Raw genomic sequence first — 21,017 nt, 5'->3', positions numbered from 1 at the left:
ATGCCACTTCTTCCATGAACACCTCCTTGATCATAATGATAGCATTTATAGCGATTGCTTCTGTAATAAATATCATTGAGTCATTCTGAAGAATAATGATCTGCCTTTTTCCCCCTTAGACTGAATTTCTCCACCACCTGGACTGACCTAGCAGAAAGAGCACAGTGTTTCAGAGTCAGACACAACAGGAATCAGGAACTTTTGGAATCTTGGCTCTGCCACCTTCTAGTTATATGTTCCTAGGCAAGCCAGTTTCCCTCTCTCAGCTTTAGTTTTCCCATCTGTAAAATAGTAACAAGGTTGCTGTGGGGATTAAGTAAATTAATGTTAAGTATAGTGCCCAGTGCAGGACCTGGTATATAATAATTGCACTAAAAATATTTTAATAAAAGGTAAGCATACTATCTTTCTAGGGTATTCAGAAACCTGAAGACACTTTGGATCTGATCCCAGAGCTGGCTAAGATGTATGTCACACCGTCTCCTATTCTGAAACGTTGAGTAGTTCCTCATGGCTAGAGCCTAGGGTATGCAGTCAGGTGTTTGCTGAGAAGGGAGTAATTGAGAAATCCCAAATACCTGGTTCCAAGATCTGGTGGAATTTCACAGAAAACATTTGTCTGTTTCCAAGCTGTATTAGTTTCCTGAGGCTGCTGTATCAAATTACTACAAACTGCCTAGCTTAAAACAACTGAAAGTTGTTCTTTCACAGCTCTAGAGGCCAGAAGCCCCAAATCAAGGGGCTTAGTGCTAGGTCTGAAGAAGTCCAGGGACTGTGGGAGCCAGAGAAGACAGTCATATTTCACAGTGGAGGTGACATTTAGCCTGGGTATTGAGGGACCAATAAGAGTTCACCAGGCAGGGAGGGAAGAAAGGATGTTCCAGCACAGAGAGCAGGAGCGATTTTCCACAAGCCTTTACTGAGGTTCAACTCTGCATCAGGCAGATCACTAGACACCAGATATACAGAACTGAGGTAAATAACACTTCTCAGACTTTTCCACCTACATGCCACAAACCCTAGGAGAGCTGGCACTCACGCCTAGGGGTATGGCAGAAAACTGAAATAGTCTCCTAAGTGTTCAATAAATGCTACCTATCATTATTTTTTTTTCTTTTTCGTTTTTGTTTTTTTGTTTGTTCCTCTGGCTGTGTTGGGTCTTTGTTGCTGTGCACGGGCTTTCTCTACTTGCAGCGAGTGGGGGCTACTCTTTGTTGAGGTACGCGGGATTCTCATCGTCATGGCTCCTCTTGTTGCAGAGCACGGGCTCTAGAGCACAGGCTCAGTAGTTGTGGCTCACGGGCTTGGTTGCTCCATGGCATGTGGGATCTTCCCAGGCCAGGGCTCGAACCCGTGTCCCCTGCATTGGCAGGTCGATTCTTAACCACTGGCCACCAGGGAAGTCCCTGTGCCAGGCATTGTTGTGAGCAGTTCATGTGTACACTCACCACAGTGCTGGAGATTAGAGAGCTAAAGCAAGATTTCTGTCACCTGCCCTAGGTCACATGTTTTGAGTTTTAAGCTGGGGTTTGAAAGTAGTCTAACTCCAATGTTGTTAATCCTACATTTTACTGCCTCTAATAAAAGAGTATTATAGCGTATATTTTAAATTTTATTTATACAGTGAAGTCATGTTTTTCTCAGAATATATTTCTATATCATATACAGGAAATTTTAGAAATACATCATGTGTGTTTAATCAGAGGAAAAATACTTTGTATTGGTTTTCATCAAAAGTAATTAGAAATCTCAAAAATCATTTGGTATTTTAGAAATGAGAAAAGGTGCTTTTTAAATGTGCATAAGGGCATTGTAATGTTATGTAAAAAGTGTAGGAGATACAATTGTGTGTATGCATGATAAAATATGAGCTGAAAATACACAAACCAAAACTCCCTAAGCAATAAGTGGTGAAAAATAGCCTTAAAAAGAGTTTACAAGGAAGAAAAACAGGATTACGCAAAAGAAGTTTAGAATATATACGGGGCAGAAGTTTGTCATAAAAATTGTGGTTGAAGCCAAGGGGTGGGGGAAATTCCTATTTTTCTCCTCCTAGTGATCCCATTGTAACCCATTAAATGAGAATTTCTTCCACCTTCTCAGAAGTATTAGAAAAAAGCGTCAGATTTGCAGGCTACCCCAAGTAAAGTGAAATGCTTCACAGATAAGAAGACCAGACTCTGCCATCCACTGGCACAGCCCCTCTAGAAGATTGAAGGTCACTGCTTGTATTAGTTTACGCCATAAACTAGCTTGCTTAAAACAGCAGAAATTTATTCTCTCATAGGTCTGGAGGCTGGAAGTCCAAAATCAAGGTGGTGTTAGGACTACACTCCCTCAAAGACTCTTAAGGAGAATCCTTCTTTGCCTCTTCCAGCTTGTGGTGGCGCCGGTTTCTTGGCTTGTGGCTACATAACTCCAGTCCCTGCTTCCTTAACATGGCCTCTCCCCTTTCCCTGTGTCTCTCGTTTCTTTTACTTTTAAGGACACTTGTCATAGGATTCAGGGCCCTCCCAGATAATCCAGGATTATTTCATCTTGAGATCCTTAATTATATCTGTAAAGACTTTTTCCAAATAAAGTCACATTCACAAGTTCCAGGGATTAGGACCTGTCCATATTATTTTGTGGGTCAGCATTTAACCCATCACACCATTCCTATGTGCGGCCTGCCCCTCTTTTCTCTCAGGCCAACCTGCCCAAAAGATGGAGAAATTAAGTTGGTATTAATCTAAACTAGATAGTTTTAAATTAAGATGTTAGTTGTAATCTCCAGAGTAACCATGAGGAAAATAACTCAAAAATATACAGTAAAAGAGACAACAAGAGAATTAAAATAATATATTAGAAAATACATGTTTAACACGAAGGCAGGAATGGAAGGTGAGAAAGAACAACAAAATGGCAGATGTAAACCCTACCTTAGTAATTGCATTAAATGTAATTAACGCTCCAATCAGAAGGCAGAAAGTAGAAGTACTGTATGTATTTTTTAGAAGTCCAACACTATTGTGTCTACAAAAACACACTTCTTATTTAAAGACACAAATAGGTTGAAAGGGAAAGGATAGAAGATATTCCATGCAAATGGTAACCAAGAGAGAACTGGGGTGCCTATATTATACTAATACAGGCTACACAAAACAGATTTTAAGATAAAAATTGTTACTAGATGTAAAGATATTTTATAATGATAAAAGGGTGACTTCATTAGGAAGATATAAAATTATAAACATATGTACATAACAGCAGAGTCCCAAAATATATGAAGCAAAACTTGCAGAATTGAAGGGAAAAATAAACAGTTCAACAACAATACTTGGTTACTTCAATACCCCACTTTCAGTAATGGATAAAACGACTAGGCAGAAGATCAACAAGGAAAAGGAGACTTGAACAACACAATAAACGAACTTGGCCTAATAGATACCTAATCTATAAAACATTCCAACCAACAAAAGCGGAATACATGCTTTTCTCAAATGCACATGGAATGTTCTCTAAAATAGATCATATGTTTGGTCATTAAAAAAGTCCCAATAAATTAAAAGGGGTTGAAATCATACAAAGTATGTTCTAAGAGCATAATGAAATCAAATTAGAAATAAATGGCAAAAGAAATTTGGAAAAATAGCAGATACATGGAAATTAACCAACATACTCTTAATAACCATGGGTCAACAAAGAAATCTGAAGATAAATTATAAAAAACTTTGAGATGAATGAAACAAAAACACAACACACTAAAACGGTGGGATGCAGCTAAAGCAGTTCTTAGAGGGAAACTTATAACTCACCCATATTAAACAAGAAAAAAAATCTCAAATTAATAAACTAAACTTCCACCTTAAGACACTGGAAAAAGAAGAGCAAACTAACTCAGAGGAAATACTAGAGGAAAATACGCTAAATACGTTTACACTAAAGCACAAATAAATGACATAAAAAATAGAAAAAGAACAGAGAAAATCAGTGTAACCAGATGGCTCTTTGGAAAGATCAATTAAACTGGCAAATCTTTAGCTAGACTGATCAAGAAAAAAAAGAGAGAAGCCTCAAATTACTAAAGTCAGGACTGAAAGCGAGGACATCACTACCAGCCTTTCAGAAATAAAAAGGATTGGAAGCGAATCTTATGAACAATTGTATAACAACAGATTAGATTATCAAATGAAATGCACAAATTCCTAGAAACACACAAACTACCAAAACTGATTCAAGAACAAAAAGAAAATCTAAAGAGATCTATAACAAGGAGAGTTTAAATTAGTAATCAAAAACTTTCCACAAAGAAAAACCTAGGCCCAAATGGCTTCAGGGGTGAATTCTACCGAATATTTAAAGAAAAATTAACATCAATCCTTCACAACTCTTCCAAGAACAGAAGAAAAGACGTCCCAAATCATTCTATGAGGCCAGCATTACCCTGATACCAAAATCAGGCAAAGACAAGAAAACTACAGACCAATATCCCTTATTCATTATAAATATAGACATAAAAATCTTCAACAATATACTAGTGAATCAAATACTAGTGAACTAAATCCAAACATATAAATTTTTTTTACCAAGAATGCAAGATTGGTTTAGCATATACAAATCCATTAATGTAATACACCATATTAATAGAATAAAGGACAGAAACTATATGATCATCTCAGCAGATGCAGAAAAAGCATTTGACACAAACAAGTTCCATAAAGTTGCAAGATACATGATCAATATGCAAAAACCAATTGTATTTCTATACACTAACATGGCAATCTGAAACAAAATTAGGAAACTATTCCATTAACAATAGCAACAAAAAAATAAAATGCCTAAGAATTAATTTAACAGAAGTGCAAGACTTGTATACGGAAAACTACAAACACCATTAAAGGAAGTTAAAGAAAACCTAAGTGAATGGGAAAACATCCAGAGCACTTAATATTGTTAAAATGGCAACATTCACCAAATTGATCTGTCGCTTCAAATGCAACATCTATCAAAACCCTGGCTGCCTTTTTTGCAAACATTAACAAGCCAATCCTAAAATTCATATGGAAATGCAAGGGACACAGAATAACCAAGACAATCTAAAAGAGAACAAAATCAGGACTCACATTTCCCGATTTCAAAATTTATCACAAAGCTAATCAAGACAGTGTGCTACTAAAGTAAGTATAGAAATAGAGATGAGTGGAATAGAACTGAGAATCCAGAAATAAACCCTTACATTTATGATCAATTGATTTTGGACAAAAGTGCCAAGACAATTTTATGAGGAAAGAATGGTCTTTTCAACAAACGGTGCTGGGATAACTGGATATCCAAAAGAATGGAAATGCAAAAGAATGAAGTGGGACCCTACCTCAACCATACACAAAAATTAACTCAAAGTCGTCCAGATGGGCTTCCCTGGTGGCGCAGTAGTTAAGAATCATCCTGCCAGTGCAGGGGACACGGGTTCGAGCCCTGGTCCGGGAAGATCCCACATTCCGTGGAGCAAATAAGCCCTCAAGCCACAATTACTGAGCCCGGGTGCCACAACTACTGAAGCCGCATGCCTAGAGCCTGTGCTCCGAAACAAAGAGAACCCACCCTAACGAGAAGCCGAGAAGCCTGTGCACCGCCACAAAGAGTAGCCCCCGCTCACTGCAACTAGAGAAAGTCCGTGCGCAGCAGCAAAGACCCAACACAGCCAAAAATTAAATAAATAACTTTATTAAAAAAAATAGTCCAGAGATCTAAATGTAGAAGCTAAGAACTCTAAAACGTTTAGAAGAAAACATAGGAGTAAATCTTTGTGACCTTGGATTAGGCTGTGGCTTCTTAGATATGAAAGCACACACCACAAAAACAAAAAACAAAAAACAAAAAACCTAGATAAATTTGATTACACCAAAATTTAAAACTTTCATGCTCCAAAGGACAAATGGTACATGATTCATGAAACATGCTACATCACAGACACACCTCGAAAACTTTATGCTACATCTAAGAAGCCAGACACAGAAGGCCACCTATTGTATAATTCCACTTGTAGAAAATGTCCAAAACAGGAAAATTCATATAGACAGACAGTAGGTTAGTGATTAGTTTTTAGCCAGGGCCTGACGGGAAGGGTAATAAGGAATAACTGCTAACTGGTATGGGATTACTTTCGGTGGTGATGAAATTGTTCTGGAATTAGAGAGTGGTGATTGAGGCACAACTTTGCGAATATACTAAAACCCGCTGAATTATATACTTCATTTTTTTTCAAATTTATTTCTTTTTTTCTTGAATTTTATTTATTTCTTTATACAGCAGGTTCTTATTAGTTATCTATTTTATACATATTAGTGTATACATGTCAATCACAACCTCCCAATTCATCCCACCACCACCACCACCACCCCACTTCCCCCTTGGTGTCCATACATTTGTTCTCTGCATCTGTGTCTCTATTTCTGCCTTGCAAACCGGTTCATCTGTACCATTTTTCTAGATTCCACATATACGCGTTAATATATGATATTTGTTTTTCTCTCTCTGACTTACATCACTCTGTATAACAGGCTCTAGGTCCATCCACATCTCTACAAATGGCCCAATTTCATTTCTTTTTATGACTGAGTAATATTCCATTGTATATATGTACCACAACTTCTTTATCCATTTGTCTGTCGATGGACATTTAGGTTGCTTCCATGTCCTGGCTATTGTAAATAGAGCTGCAATGAACATTGTGGTACATGACTCTTTTTGAATTATGGTTTTCTCGGGGTATATGCCTAGTAGTGGTATTGCTGGGTTGTATGGTAGTTCTATTTTTAGTTTTTTGAGGAACTTCCATACTGTTCCCCATAGTGGCTGTATCAATTTACATTCCCACCAACAGAGGGTTCCCTTTTCTCCACGCGCTCTCCAGCATTTGTTGTTTGTAGATTTTCTGATGATGCCCATTCTAACCGGTGTGAGGTGATACCTCATTATAGTTTTGATTTGTATTTCTCTAATGATTAGTGATGTTGAGCAGCTTTTCATGAGCTTCTTGGCCATCTGTATGTCTTCTTTGGAGAGATGTCTATTTAGGTCTTCTGCCCGTTTTTTGTTTTTTTTAATATTGAGCTGCATGAGCTGTTTATATATTTTGGAGATTTTGTCCACTGATTCATTTGCAAATATTTTCTCCCATTCTGAGGGTTGTCTTTTCGTCTTGTTTATAGTTTCCTGTGCAAAAGCTTTTAAGTTTCATTAGGTCCCATTTGTTTATTTTTGTTTTTATTTCCATTACTCTGGGAGGTGGGTCAAAAAAGATCTTGCTGTGATTTATGTCAAAGGGTGTTCTTCCCATGTTCTCCTCTAAGAGTTTTATAGTGTCCGGTCTTACATTTAGGTCTCTAATCCATTTTGAGTTTATTTTTGTGTGTGGTGTTAGGGAGTGTTCTAATGTCATTCTTTTACATGTAGCTGTCCAGTTTTCCCAGAACCACTTATTGAAGAGACTGTCTTTTCTCCATTGTATATCCTTGCCTCCTTTGTCATAGATTAGTTGACTGTAGTACATACTTTAAAAGGATGGGCTTTATGCTACATGAATTATATCTCAATAAAGCTTTTATTTAAAAAAAAAAATAAGGAAGACTGGCCACTTTGCTGCAGGAACAGCGAGCTGGAGAGAGGCCTGGAAACAGGGAGCTCAATTTAATAGGTCCGGGAGACCCAGTAAGGGTATGATGATGATGATGATGATCACAGCTATTATTTCCTGTTGAGAGAGCTGGATGAATATATTTTATTTTTATATCATATATTTATATACCTATTATCTCATTTACTCAGGAATATAGATTACTCCCATTTACAGATGAGGAAGCTGAGGTTCAGAAAGGTTAAGTGACATGATAATGCAGCTGGTAAGGGCAATGTCACAGGCTGGATCCCACACTCATTCGTATATGTTATCAGGGATGAGAAAGGAGGAAATGATTTGAGAGACAAAAATGTCAGCATCAGCATCAGCAAGCAGCTATGGGAGTGGGGGGCAGGGAAGGGGGAGGAGCGAAGAGCCCACCACGACTGGAGGCTGGTTGTGCTGATGGTGGGCAGTAGTGACATCTAGAACCAGACAGGGAATATAAAAGGAGGCAAAGGTTTTTTAAAAGATGAGTGCTTTACGTTTCTGTCGCCCTTTTTACATTTCAAGCACCTGAGAACCGGGGACATTCAATTTGGAAGCCCCTCGTTCCCTGTCAAGAGGAGGAATTCAGTGAATGTTGATTTGCTGAGTAATTAGGGGCAAGTCCGTTGGCCTTTCTGTGCCAAGTTTCCCAGGTTAGGAGGAATTGCTCACGGTGAATGTTAAATTTCTGTCTATCTCTCAGCTTTCGGGAGTCTGTGATTTTATTTATCTCTAGCTTCTAGCCCTGGGTAGGAGCTAGATAAGCGTCATAATGAGAAAAGAAAGCTTAGGAAGCTGCGCAGCGTTCGCCTCAGACCTGTCCTCAGTGCCCCCTAGTGGCCATATCTGGGAACAACAAGCAGCATCATGGAACTGACCTTCAGGCTGAGACAGCAGCCGCACTCCCACCGTCCAAAGGCAGAGGGTCTTCTGGAAAAGGAGTTTCCAGTTCCCTCTCCCAAGGTAACAACTCCCAACCCAAGGCAATGTTCACAGCATTTACCTAGAGTTCACCACACACAGCTTAGAGCGAGGCATGCCTCTGCTCTGCACAGCTGGCTGCTAGACATGCTTGCTATTTGCAGGGGATCGGTTATAGAGCCCTCCACCCCTACTCCACTCCCCTCCCTCCAGTGGATAACGAAATGAGAGGATGCTCAAGTCCCTCATATAAAATAGAGTAGTACAGTTGGCGCTATGCATCTGCAGATGCAAAACCCATGGATACAGAGGGCCGAGCTTACGTTGCCCTGGGTGGCCCCTCCAAGACTTGGGGCCTGGTTACTGTTCCCGTTCCTAGGCAGAGATGGTGGAGTTCCCTGATGCACAGTGGGTATCCAATCTTCACAAAATTAATGCTGAGAATAACGGCCTATGTTTGTGGGTTGGCCTAGTTTAGCCTGGAGCCAGACGATGGGGGTCATGGCTGGCCTCAGGCTGGGGCTGGTATGGGGCTGAGATGCATCAGAAAACGGGCCTTTCCTCCATCCTAAAGGAAATGTCTATCCTCTAACCTGGGCTCTGTGGCCTGAGGCCTAAGACCTGCTTGGAGCTACAGAATCTAGCCTCTGTTGGCCTCCAGGGCACCTCTTCTCTGCCCTGCCCTCCTCCCCACCGAAAAACTCTGGAGAAGCCAGCTCCCTGCCCTCCCATGGGAAGCCCCACTGCAGACCTCTCCACCACCACCTCTCAGTGGTTCAAGTCAGCAGCCTCTCCCATTTGCACTTGCTGCTCTGCCCTTCAGCTCCTTCCTGGCAAATTTCCAGTCACCCATTGAGTCCCAGCTCAGGCTGGGGCCCCAGATCAATGAGGCACCCCAGGTTGGATTAGGGGCCTCTCCATCACAGCTCTGACCACCCTGCATATCCTCAGCTGTTTCCAATGTTTGTTTCTGCTCCCACGCAGCCAGCTCACAGCTTCTGGCCCAGAGGAATGGTCCCTGAGGTGAATGGTAAAGACAGGCATTAGGTAGTGGGAAGTGGGAAAGTCACTTCAGTCTCAGGTGGGAAGGGTTCCCCCAGGTACTTGGTACTCATTGAACTGAATGGAATTAGAACAGAGAGAGGTGGCATGTTGTGAGATCCAGGTGTGGTATGAAATCACTAGAGTGACAGCAGGCCAGGCCTCCCTCTTTGTGGTATAACTGAGGCCAGGGGCAAGGAACATGGTTGAGTGACCCATATGGACCTTTCCAGCTCAGCTATTCTAGGACCTTACAGCAGGACAGTAGCCTTTACCACAGGTGGAAGGCAGCTGTGAAGGGGCTCCAGTGAGCCCTGCCTCCTGGCGTTCACTCCGTGTGTAATCCTCAAGAGCGTGAGCTGGACCTAGTGACTTGCATCTAATGAAGAGAATATGGCAAAAGGATAAGTTATCACTTCCAAGATTAGGTTCTAGAAGGCTGTGGCTTCTGTTTGCACTCTCTCTGCTTCTTCTTGCTTACTCTCTCTGATGCAGCAGCTGCCACGCTGTGAGCTACTCTACTGAGAGGCCCGTGTGGCAAGGAACTGGGAGTGGCCTCTGGTCAAAGCCAGTGAAGAGGTGAATCCCGCCAACAGCCAAAAGAATGGCCTTGGAAGTGGATCCTCCCCTGTCAAGCCTTGGGATGATCACAGCCCGGCTGATACCTTGATTGTAGCCTTGTGTGAGACCCTGAAGCAGAGGCCCCAGCTAAGCTGTACCTTGATTACTGACCCTCAGAAAGTGGACACTGTTGTTTGCAGCTACTAAGTTCTGTTTTTTTTTTTTTTTTTTTTTTTGGCTGTGCTGCAGTGGCATGTGGGATCTTAGTTCCCCAACCAGGGATGGAACCCGTGCCCCTTGCATTGGAAGTGCAGAGTCTTAACCACTGGACTGCCAGGGAAGTCCCAACAGCCACTAAGTTTTGGAGTAATTTATTACACAGCAATTAATAACTAATACACCACACAGGGCCATGTGGGCCAAAGAAGCAAGGGGGAGAGGGCTCAGCAGGCAGCCCGGTGGGGGCGGTGGTCTCCCCAAGTGTCAGCGGCAAGATGCAGATGCGGCCCCTGCAATAACTCATAGAGGACACTCATTTTCATTTATTCATTTAGGAATATACAAAAGTCTGACATGGTATAATGATCTCATCAAGAGAAAACAGAATACACAAAGGACTAGATTTCCTCCCTGGCCCCCTCTCAGAAAGGCACAAATATATGAGGTTTGGGTTTGGGGAACTTCTGCTCTGGACCAATCTGCTGCTCAGAAGGCCAGGTCCCTCTGGAAACAGGAAATGGGACCCCTCGCCCACATCCACTACTGTGGGTGTGGGTTAAACAAACCTAGGCCACTGAGAAGTATGTGATTTAGGCCAATGCGGGGTCTGTGCTGGGTCCATGTCATCAGCTCCCTGAGGAAAACCAGCACTCCAACCAGAACGTGGTGGGGCTTGGTAATCCAAGAGATGATTAAACTGGGCAGCTCCATCCCCCAGCCTGGGATCACCGCCACCTCCATCCTCTCTCTGGAGGCCAGTCCAGGCTCAGATTTCAGAGACTGGGGCCGTGGGGGGTGGCAGAGAGGAGAATTGAGCTTGAATATTCCAGATGTTTATCCCTGAGCTTTTGAAAGTGGGGACCCCTGTTGCCTCTGAGTCTTCCCCTTGGCACAAGCAGCTGGTCGTGCAGTCAAGCGTGGGGTAGCCGGCTGTAGAGATGTTTGTATTAGAGGAAGATTCTGGCCCCTCATCCCCCAGGGACAAAGGGCAAATAATCTAACTGGCCTGAGTCACTAATGGCTGTCCTTCTTCCCCAGTTAACCAGGACTGAGTTTTCTCTGTAATTTTGGGAAGGAGAGAAGAGGGGTTGGTTGAGAAACCATAAAGGCCCAGATGGGTCAGCCACCACCTAGAACAGGACAAATTGGAAGTGAAAGAGCTTGAAACATTCACTTTTTCCTTCTTAAAAAAAGACCTAACATTGTAATGGTTTAACAAAATTATTATAATTTCTTTTAAATAACCCACAGACACCCATGACGCTTTCACATTTACAGAACAAAAAGCACTAGAGAACTTGGTAGAAAACGATTTGCAGCTGGTTCCTCCCAGAAGCTGTCCCCCGCGGACAGGCTCAGTTCACTTCCAGGACCTCGGTCTCCGGGAGGCCGAACTTGGTCTTGTGCTGGTCGAAGAGCTTCACCAGGGCTTCCACGTACATGGCGTGGTACAGGTCGATGTCCTGCTGGGTCGGGTGTTCCAGCTTGGGGGTAGTGATGGGCTCACCCACTGCAGGGATGGGGCACAGGCCTCTGGTTAGTCAGTGCCATTCGGCCCACGCTCCCCGGGCATCCACCATAACGCCGATGGTAGCGACCCTGCGCTACGTGCCAGCCGCCTGTCAGGAACTGTGCTGAATGTGCTCCATTGCAGGCTGTCCCTTTTACAGGTGAGAAGACTGGGGCCCAGTGGTACGGGAAGGGACCTGCCCAAGGCCGCATAGCCACTAAGCAGCAGATAGGATCAAGTCCAGTACTCAGCTGGGAGCTCCTGTGAGAGGTGTGGGATCAGGTAATGGCTTTGCTTTTGCCCCGCTCTGGGCACATCACTTCACCTCTCTGCGCCTTAGTTTCCTCACCTATCACATGGGGATCCTTCCTTATAGGGCTATGCCACAGCAATGAAAACCCAGAATCCTAACCACTAGGACACCAGGAAACTCCCCAGTTTTCCATTCTTAAGGTGAGGAGCAAACGCCTTCACGCCGTCCACTAGACCCCGTCCCTCTCCAGCCACCCCGTGCATGGAAATGTCCCCGCTGCCTCACAGACGTCAGACCTGGTATGGGATTTGTGTGTAACAAGAGTCAAGGGTGAGTCTGGATCGTGTGACCTAAAATGCAGGAAGTTGATCTCTCTGGAAAAAGTACAAAGCAAAACATCTGGCCCTGATAAGAACTCAAAGTATCTATGTGAGCTTTGGCCCCTGAAGTCCATGGCTTGCGGCCTCCATGCTCTTATGTGATCTCTAGATTGTGAACCATTAACAGATGCACACAGACACACATACTCCTACAATAGATAATTCTTTGGAATCCTCTAAACTGTCTCATATGAACGCAAAACAACACAGCTGGGGGCGAAGTGCAGCCAGTTTTTTTGCTACGCTTATCACAGGCTTCTGCTCCAGGTATATTGATTTGCATCTGTTCCTCAAATATCTACACAATCTTGCTGCAGGAACCTCATTTAGGCTACTGTTTCTGACAAAATGTCTCTTCCTCCCCTCTTTTTCAGGATAATTCCTATTCAGCCAATAGTGTAAGAGTCACAGGGACTTCCCTGGTGGCGCAGTGGTTAAGAATCCGCCTGCCAATGCAGGGGACACGGGTTCGAGCCCTGGTCCGGGAAGATCCCACATGCTGCGGAGCAGCTAAGCCTGTGCGCCACTACTACTGAGCTCGTGTGCCACAACTACTGAAGCCCATGTGCCTAGAGCCCATGCTCCACAACAAGAGAAGCCACCATAATGAGAAGCCCGTGTACCACAACGAAGAGTAGCCCCCGCTCGCCGCAACTAGAGAAAGCCCGTGCGCAGCAACAAAGACCCAACACAGCCAAAAGTAAAACAATAAAATTATAAAAAAAAAAAAGAGTCACCTCCTCCCTGGGGTCCATTATGACCCTCCAGAGCACCCTGCACGTCCTCCTCACACCCCCTATTGGTCTTTGCTGTAAGGGGGTCTTCCCTGATAGACTTGGGCTCTGAAAACACAGAATTGCTGAGTCCTGTTTTCTCATCTAGCACAGCTTAGCTCATCGTAATGGAACTATCCCCTATCCCCCTCCCGCAACGATCATTCCCATCAGCACCCAAACAGGTCCACGTCCTCATGGCTCAGGGCATGGACATCAGAGCCAGGGATGGATTTGAATCCTAACTCTGCCACTAAACTAGCTGTGGCACCCGAGTTCAGGGTCTGGAGGAAGGGGGGCTCACCCACGGTGGTGATGGGCTTGGAGTAGGGCACCAGCCCCCAGGTGTCGGAGGAGAAGAGGCCTCGGCCATGGAAGATGCACGGGGCGAAGCCAATGTACTTCTGGAACTTTTTCTGGACCCATCGGCCCCAGGAGCCCTCCTCAAAGATCACCTGCTTGTACACCTCATTCTCCCCGAAGGAGTAGGTGGGAACCAGGTCGGCTCTGGAAGGGAGAGGCCAGGGTCTGTCATAGCCCAATCACTGGCTTCAGTTCCTCCTGGCGGCCCTAGAGGCCCCAGACGCCAGCTGAACTCCCCTCTGTCAGGGGTGCACAAGAATCACCCGGGGGACCCCAGACCACATGTCCCCTCGCTGCCAGACGGGGACAGGCCCTCTGCCCCTGTTAGTGACTGGGGAGCATGTCAGGGCTTTACAATGTGGCCCTGACCAGGCCACTATAGCCTCACTCGGTTTTCTCAAGTGGAAAATGGGGATGGCATCCCTGCAGGATTTTGCAGGAGAATCAAACGGGACCGTAGAAGTAAATGCGCTTTGTCCAGTGAAATGTGCTGAACAGGTGGCTATCCAGAATGTACCCCTAGAAAAGGTCGGAGAAATCAAGCTGCCTAGCTCTTCTCTGCCTGTCCCCAGGGTTACCCCTCCAAGAAGGCTTCCTTGATATTTCGGGCCACAACACCCTCCTTCCTGGCCTTTCGCTCTCCTAGCTGCATGACACGCTCTGGCCCTGGGGCACAGTGCTGACTCTGGGCTTGGCTGGCCTCTCAGCCCACCTGCCAGGGCCCAGGAGACCCAGGCTGCATCTTTGCCCACTTGGCTGCCCAGCCTGAGCTTGGGCAACCCTGGCCTGAACCTCTGGGCTCCAACCTCCCCTTCCCCACAGGATAGCTAACCCCCTTCTCTGCCTTCCTGGGGTCTGGGTTCTGCCTTCAGGAGGCAAGGAGCTGCTGCCCTGGGCTGCGCAGAACTGTTGACAGGTGTGCGCATGCGCGCGCACACGTGTTCTGGGAGGCACTCACCCATGGTGCAGGGCCAGTTTCACAAAGCCTTTGCGATTGCGCAGGGTGACTGCATTCTTGCCGGGCATGGAGCTCAGGGACTCGGCCGCGCCCCCCACCACAATGATGATGGCATTGCCGCTCCCATTCTTTGAAAGCAAGTAGTCTATGGTGTCCCGGTTCACAGGGCAGATGCCTGGGGAGTGGAGGGGGGACACACAGTCAGGGCTGCCCATGGATGCACTCCCTACCCCCTGCACATGGTCAAATATAGACAGAGCCGTGAACCTGGGTCCCAGACCTAACCCAGCCACTTGGAGGTATGGCCCCACGTAAGCCATTCCTTTTTCTGAGCCTCAGCTTACTTATCTGTAAAGTGGGGACAATGACACAAGGTTGTTTAGGGAATGCATTCATTTGGCAAACGTTCCCTGAGGTCCTAACTGTGTCATGCTGGTGCCAGGTGCTAGGGAATCCCAGTAAGTCAGGCTGGTGGGGATCAAGGTGGATGGATAATGAGAGTCATGGACGATGATTAAATCGTGCAAAGGGCAGCACAGGGGCTGGAGATGCCCAGAAAAGGGGTCAGAGAAGGCTTTCTAGGGAAGATGTTATCCTAGTTGAACCCTGAAGATTGTATGAACAGCTCTCCCACTCAGCCCTGACCCACTGTGCCTCAGCAGACCACGTCTCCAACACAGGACCAGGCACCAGGGCACGGTGGGTTGGCTTCCTGGCCAATGGAGTGGCTCAGGCAGGGACACGCAGGACATGTCTGGATTCTCACCTCCAGACATCAGGTACTCCCTCAGCACTGGTATCCGGAAGTTGCCGGCCAGCGTGGCCAGGTAGGGCCTTATGCCAGGGAACTTCTTGCTCACTTCTGTGGCCTCCGTGCTGAAGTTGCAGAAGGCACCCAGGCCCATGATGCCGTGGGGGTGGTATCCGAAGATGTAATTCCTGGTGGTCAGCAGGTTGTGTGTCTTCACCAGCTGCAGGGAAGACCTCAGGTCAGAGGAAGCTGGCCAAGAGAGGAGTACTGGGGCACACCCAGAGGTAGGGGAGGCACTAGGTGTGCCCTGGCCCCTGGAAGCCTGGGCCTGAAGGACTGGACTGACTCTCTCCTCCGACCTCAGACTCTCATCACTGGGTTCTCGGTGCCGGGTACTTGCAAGTCACCATTTGGACTTCGAGTCCCTGGGAAGGGCGTGGGAAACTTTCTCCCTCATTCCCCTTATTTCTCCAGCCGAACACACCAGGTCCTCTTAATTGCACTCTGCCAGCCTCCTGCATTCCCTCTCTCTGGGCCCATCCTCCTCACCACAGCCAGAGTGACTGCTCTAAAACCCCAGTGCAACTCCTGTCACTCTCAGATCAAGAGGGATGTCCAGCTTCCACTGGCATAAAGTCCAAGTCCCTTTCTTTGGCCAGAGAAGGGACAGTGCAGCTGGCCTGAATGGAAACCTCCTTCCAGACAGCCAGACTCAGCTCAGGCTCTGATGCAGGAAGCAGAAGGACGGGCCACAGCCCTTGTGCCAGCCACACTGCGGGCAGGGGAGGTCAGCCGTACAGCTGGAGTCGCTCACCTGTGGCGCCATCAACAAAGGTGTCCTGGATGCTCTAAAGGATGACTGCCTTCCCGCCCTGGGACTGGTGGCTTGGACGGTGGGTTGGATGGTGCAAAGTTTCCCTAAACCCTGAGCAGCAAGCGGCACCGACCCAGTATCACAGGAAACATGATGGGGTGGAGGGTGCCGAGAGGGATGGAGAGGATTGGCATCTTGTTCAGAAAAACATCACTGTCTTTTAGGATTAGAAAACGAATGAATAATCAGAGAATTTTAAAACTATGGGCAAGTAGGGAGAAAATCCAAAGCACCTGTCACACCGCCAACCAGATAAACCGCTCTGACTCTGGTGAGCTTTTTTTCTACTCAAATAGCCAAATGTTCTGTTTAACACAAAACTGAGGTCATATGGTTGATATGATTTTGAAATAATTACCTCCCAAGCATATCATAGCTATTTTTCCTTATCAAAATCCCTCAGTAACATGTCTTCTCACGGCTATGCTACACGGAATAGAATTGTAATCAAACCCTGACTGATGGGCCTTTAAAAAGCTTCTAAAATTTCCCTCAGAAATAATGCTTCCATAAATACCTTATTTTTGTCCTCATGTCTGCTTGCATTCTTGAGACAAACATCAAGAAAGACAGTTCCCGGGTCAAAGGGTATGACCGTTTTGGTCCGGTGGGCTGCCCTGCCTCTGGAGAAGAGGCACTGATGACATTCCCACCTGCAGTGCTTCAAGGTTCCCCCTGCCCCGCGCTGGTGCCAGCTGGAGCAGAGCCCCTGGCCACCGGCAGAATGTCAAGAGCCTGGGTTTTCTATGACTCCAGATTTGGGAACTCCCTGACTGAGGGAAGAACCCCGCGCTCAGTTTGGGGGGTGTGGGGTGCAGTTGGCCTCCGGGAAACTGAAATCTGAATCTTCAGGTGATGGAGGCCAGAAGGGGATGGGAGTGAGGGTGGCTGGCACCCCTCCCAGCTCTGTAACTGCCCGTACGTGTGACTGTGAGAAAGACCCCGTGTCGTACCCTGTTGCTTGGGGCATTTGTACTCTTTCTCCCGTTTTGCCTTTGGCGAGCAGATTAAAGCCGCTCAAATCCCCAAGTAATCCTTAGCTGCCCACCACATAAATGGGGAAGAGCAGCAGCTGAATCCACGGCCAGGGAGGTGGGGGAAGCCCAGCTTCACACGCGCTTCGAGAAGTGGTTGTTCCGAGGTTTTGCCGCAGAGAGCACGTCTGCCCTACCGCGTTAGCTCTCGGGAAAGCCAGAAGGAGAAAGCACCCTGTCCCGGTTTCCATGGGCGAGGAAGGCGCTGAGGCGAGAGCGGAGGCAGCCAGTACCGCATTGGAAACTTGCTCCTGAGTTGATGGCTGGGCCTGGGAGCCCCCAGCACAGGATGGGGTGGAAGACCCCTGATCTGGGCCATTCCTTTGATTACAAGGTAGAGACTAAGACCTAGAGAAAGGAGTTGCTGCTTCCCCAGAGGTCACAGCAAATCATCCTCCACCTCTAGACTAGGCCACCCAGCTGTGCTTTTCCCTGGACCTGGGATACAGATGGGCCACCTGGCGGAACCCCAGCTAGCTCTTTAAATCGTTTCCTCCCTCCCCCAAGCCTCTCTCTGGTGGGACATTGGTTAAATGAGGTGCCCTGGGGCACAGTGCAGGTTAATGGCCCTTGGGGCAGCACCCAGAAAAGGACGGGCCTCTGATACGGCTTTGATCTGTCTTCATGCCACACTCCCCTCGCCATGGGTGGACAGAGTGTCCATTCAGGAGGGAGGAGGAAGGACACTGCTGATGAAGGCTCTGTTGACATACCTGCTCGCGTGTCCCCTGACTGTTTACCCATGGCAAAGTCTCAGCCCAAGGGGTTGCCCAGGTCAGGCCTGCTGGCTGACATGAGCCTGGGACACATTCCTGGCAAGTCGCCCCTCCCACCCTGCCTCCCCGGGCAGGTAGGGTGTTCAGGTAGCCTTGTCCCAGCCTGGCACCATACAGAGGAGGAAACTCAGAACCAGAGAGGAACGAAGGCTCGCCTAAGCTGACACAGTGGGGCACCACGGCAGGGGAACAAAGGAATGAGAACACAGGTCCTGAAGCAGACACAGCCTTGGTTTCTATACCAGCCCTGCTACTGACTTGCTTTGTGACCTTGGGACAGTCCCTCCTCTCTGGGCCTCAGTAGGTCCATCTGTGAAATGAGGCAGTTGGACAGATAGGTGACTATAAGCTCAGAGAGTGTTTCCTAGTCTCTTCTCCAAAGATCCTGCCCATCTCTCGAGGAGAGGTGACCCGGGCACTGCCCACTCCTCTTCCAGGTAGCTGGTGGTCCTGGTGGCTGCTGTTAACACGTGAGCCCCACCTCTGCTGGGAGAAGGGATGCTCTCTGGGCCAGCTGAGCTGCCCTGGTGGCAAAGAGCAAAGAGCTTCACCAATAAGGGAGTGGGGAGGGGTGGGTGGGCACAGTTAGAAATCATTACCCAACCATTGGCAAGAGGCTGGGAAAAGGGGGTGGGACAGGAGGGTCATACACGACTCCACAGAGCATCAGCCCTGACATCAGGTCACTAAGGCCAAATCCTCCACACACAGAAGAGGAGCCTGAGGCCCCAAGGGGCAGGGGCTTGGCCAAGGTCAACCAGCAGCAAGCACAGAGCCCAGGCTGAGGCATAGATGCCTCAGGCCCAGCTTGGCTTTGGTCCTGGTGCCTAGGGGCCCTCCCAGGGCCAGCTCACATGGGTCACGTGGCTCCAACTCCCAGCTGTCTTCTTGGAACAGAGGTGAGATAAGGGACACGGGGTTTTCTTTTGGTTCTTCGGGAAGGGCAGAGATCAGTGGGGAAGGGTATCTGTCTGTCCCAGCACTGACCAGCGGTCATCAGGTCATCCTGTTCTGGATGGGGGGAGCTACTGGCCTTGAAGAGGTTTCCTGAGGGGCAGGCCACTCTGGGGCCCGGCCCCCAAGGTAAGGGCCCTAGCAGAGAGAAAGAATACATAATCCCTCACATCCAACCATAATTTACCACTTTTTAGCATATGAGCAGCTCCATTTCACAGATGAGGGTAATGAGGCTCAGTGAGCTTGAGAAAGCATGCCCACGGTCCCATGGGCAGAAAGCGACAGGATCTAGCAAGATCCATCAGAGGGTGAGCCCAGCCAAGGGCAGGGACCAGGGCTGATTCTTCTGTGTCCCCATGCCCTGCAGGGGCCCAGCAGTACACGGGGAGCAACAGTGCTGGCCAGTGAATAGAGTGACGGGCCAGGACCTCAACCCAGGTCTCCAACAGCAAAGCAGAGGAGGAAGACCCACGGAGTGGGGCTCAGTCCAGTGGGGAAGTCTGGGATTGGATCTTTCGCAGAGAAACAGGCAGTAGGGATCCAGTGGGAAAGAACCTGGGGCCTGGATTCTAGTACTGGCCTTGGCATGGAGTCACTGTGCAATTGGGACCAGTCCTTGCCCCTCTTTGGGACTCAGTTTCCTCACCTCCAAAATGAGAGGGTTGGGTCCTATGATGCAACATCCTCCCAGCAACAACAGCCTTGGATTCCTTGCAGCCAGAGAGATGGGGTCAGGGAAAGGGAGGAGCAGGAATTCTGACCCCAAAGGTCCTGGGAAAACTGGGCTCAGGCTGGAATGGGCAGAGGGAGCTGGTCCTGTGAGTGCAGCGGAGAAATGTAGGGTTACCTGGCCACCTCCCCCAGGCAGCACGCCAGGATGTCTCAGTTGCTGACTCACAACAGCAAACACACACCACCCCGTGTCATGCACACTTCCGCATGCACACACGCTGCCTCCACTTTCAAACCCCACCGATTTCTGCTGGGTTACCTCAGCAGCTAGGGTGTGCCGGGGCTGGGGTGCTGAGTGAGCTGGATAGGCATGTCTTTCCCCTGCAGGGAAAACCTTCAGGATTCTGCCAGAGTTACCCACAATCCACCAGCGTCACCAACATGCACCAGGGCCCAGAAGCCTCTGCCCTGCCAACCTAGCTTGCAGACCACCAGCAGGGGGTCTGATAGAATGTTAACTGAAAGCCAGACCAAGCCACTTTTTATCTTGTCAGGACCTTGAGTTTGGCCCCAGAGAAGGCAGGTGCTCAGAAGACCAGTGTGGGGGACCCAGAGCAGCCAGTGGTGCAGGAGGAAGGAAACCCAGAGATCAACTTGGTCTAAACCAGCTTCATATGGGGAGACTGCACCCTGGCTTCACCCAGGGTCTGACTGCCCTGCTTTTCCTGCCTCCGTCCTCCAAGCCTGAGGGAAGCCTGAGGATTCGTCCAAGCTTATTTCCTACAGCTCTGCTGCATAGGGATGCAGCATGCTGTGGTGGGAAGAACCGAGACTTTGAGGCAAGACAGCAACTGGAATCTTGGCTCAACCCCCTATTAGGCTCATTCTGCTGTGCTACTCTCTGACCTTCAGTTTCCTCTTCTGTAAAAATGGGATAAAATTAATACCCGCCTTACAGGGTACTGTGAGGGTTAAAGGACAGACTCCTTGGGGGAAAGTGCTGGCTCCTAGAAGCCTCCCAATAAATGGAGATCCTCCCTCTCCACTCCACCTACTCACCATCTGCCACATCCCAGGCTTCTTCTCAAACTCAGGTGCTCTCATTGTCTTCCCTGCCCCTTCAGTGCTACTAGCTTCAGGACAGAGTTCCAGCAGCAGTGCCTCCAGAAGCCTTCCCCAGGCACTTCTGCAATTAGGCTCTCACTCTCCATTCAGTGCCCACCAAATTTTCTGGGCCCTAATTCCCATGGCCAGGACCCCCAGTGACCTACCCATGACTGACTGAGGGAAGTGATATTTCTGTAAGAGCTTCAGAAGGAAAGAAAG

The 21,017-nt window shown here is 47.7% G+C and overlaps 2 protein-coding genes across 2 annotated transcripts in view; both read right to left on the bottom strand.

The window, feature by feature from the left end:
- UVRAG (UV radiation resistance associated) overlaps positions 1–21,017 on the bottom strand; it is a 360,244-nt gene that overhangs the window by 316,943 nt on the left and 22,284 nt on the right. The window lies entirely within an intron of this gene.
- Positions 10,810–20,966, bottom strand: DGAT2 (diacylglycerol O-acyltransferase 2). Its single transcript, XM_070046182.1, has 6 exons — positions 20,963–20,966; positions 19,666–19,835; positions 15,394–15,598; positions 14,628–14,802; positions 13,611–13,813; positions 10,810–11,900 (listed from the first exon to the last, which is right to left on the bottom strand). Exons 1-6 carry the CDS (start codon positions 20,964–20,966, stop codon positions 11,746–11,748), a joined length of 912 nt encoding a protein of 303 aa, XP_069902283.1. The 3' UTR covers positions 10,810–11,745.

This window comes from Globicephala melas, chromosome 8, assembly GCF_963455315.2.
Source record: "Globicephala melas chromosome 8, mGloMel1.2, whole genome shotgun sequence".
Classification (NCBI taxonomy): domain Eukaryota; kingdom Metazoa; phylum Chordata; class Mammalia; order Artiodactyla; family Delphinidae; genus Globicephala; species Globicephala melas.
Note: the sequence above shows the minus strand (reverse complement) of the source record. Positions and strands in the feature narration are given on the sequence as shown.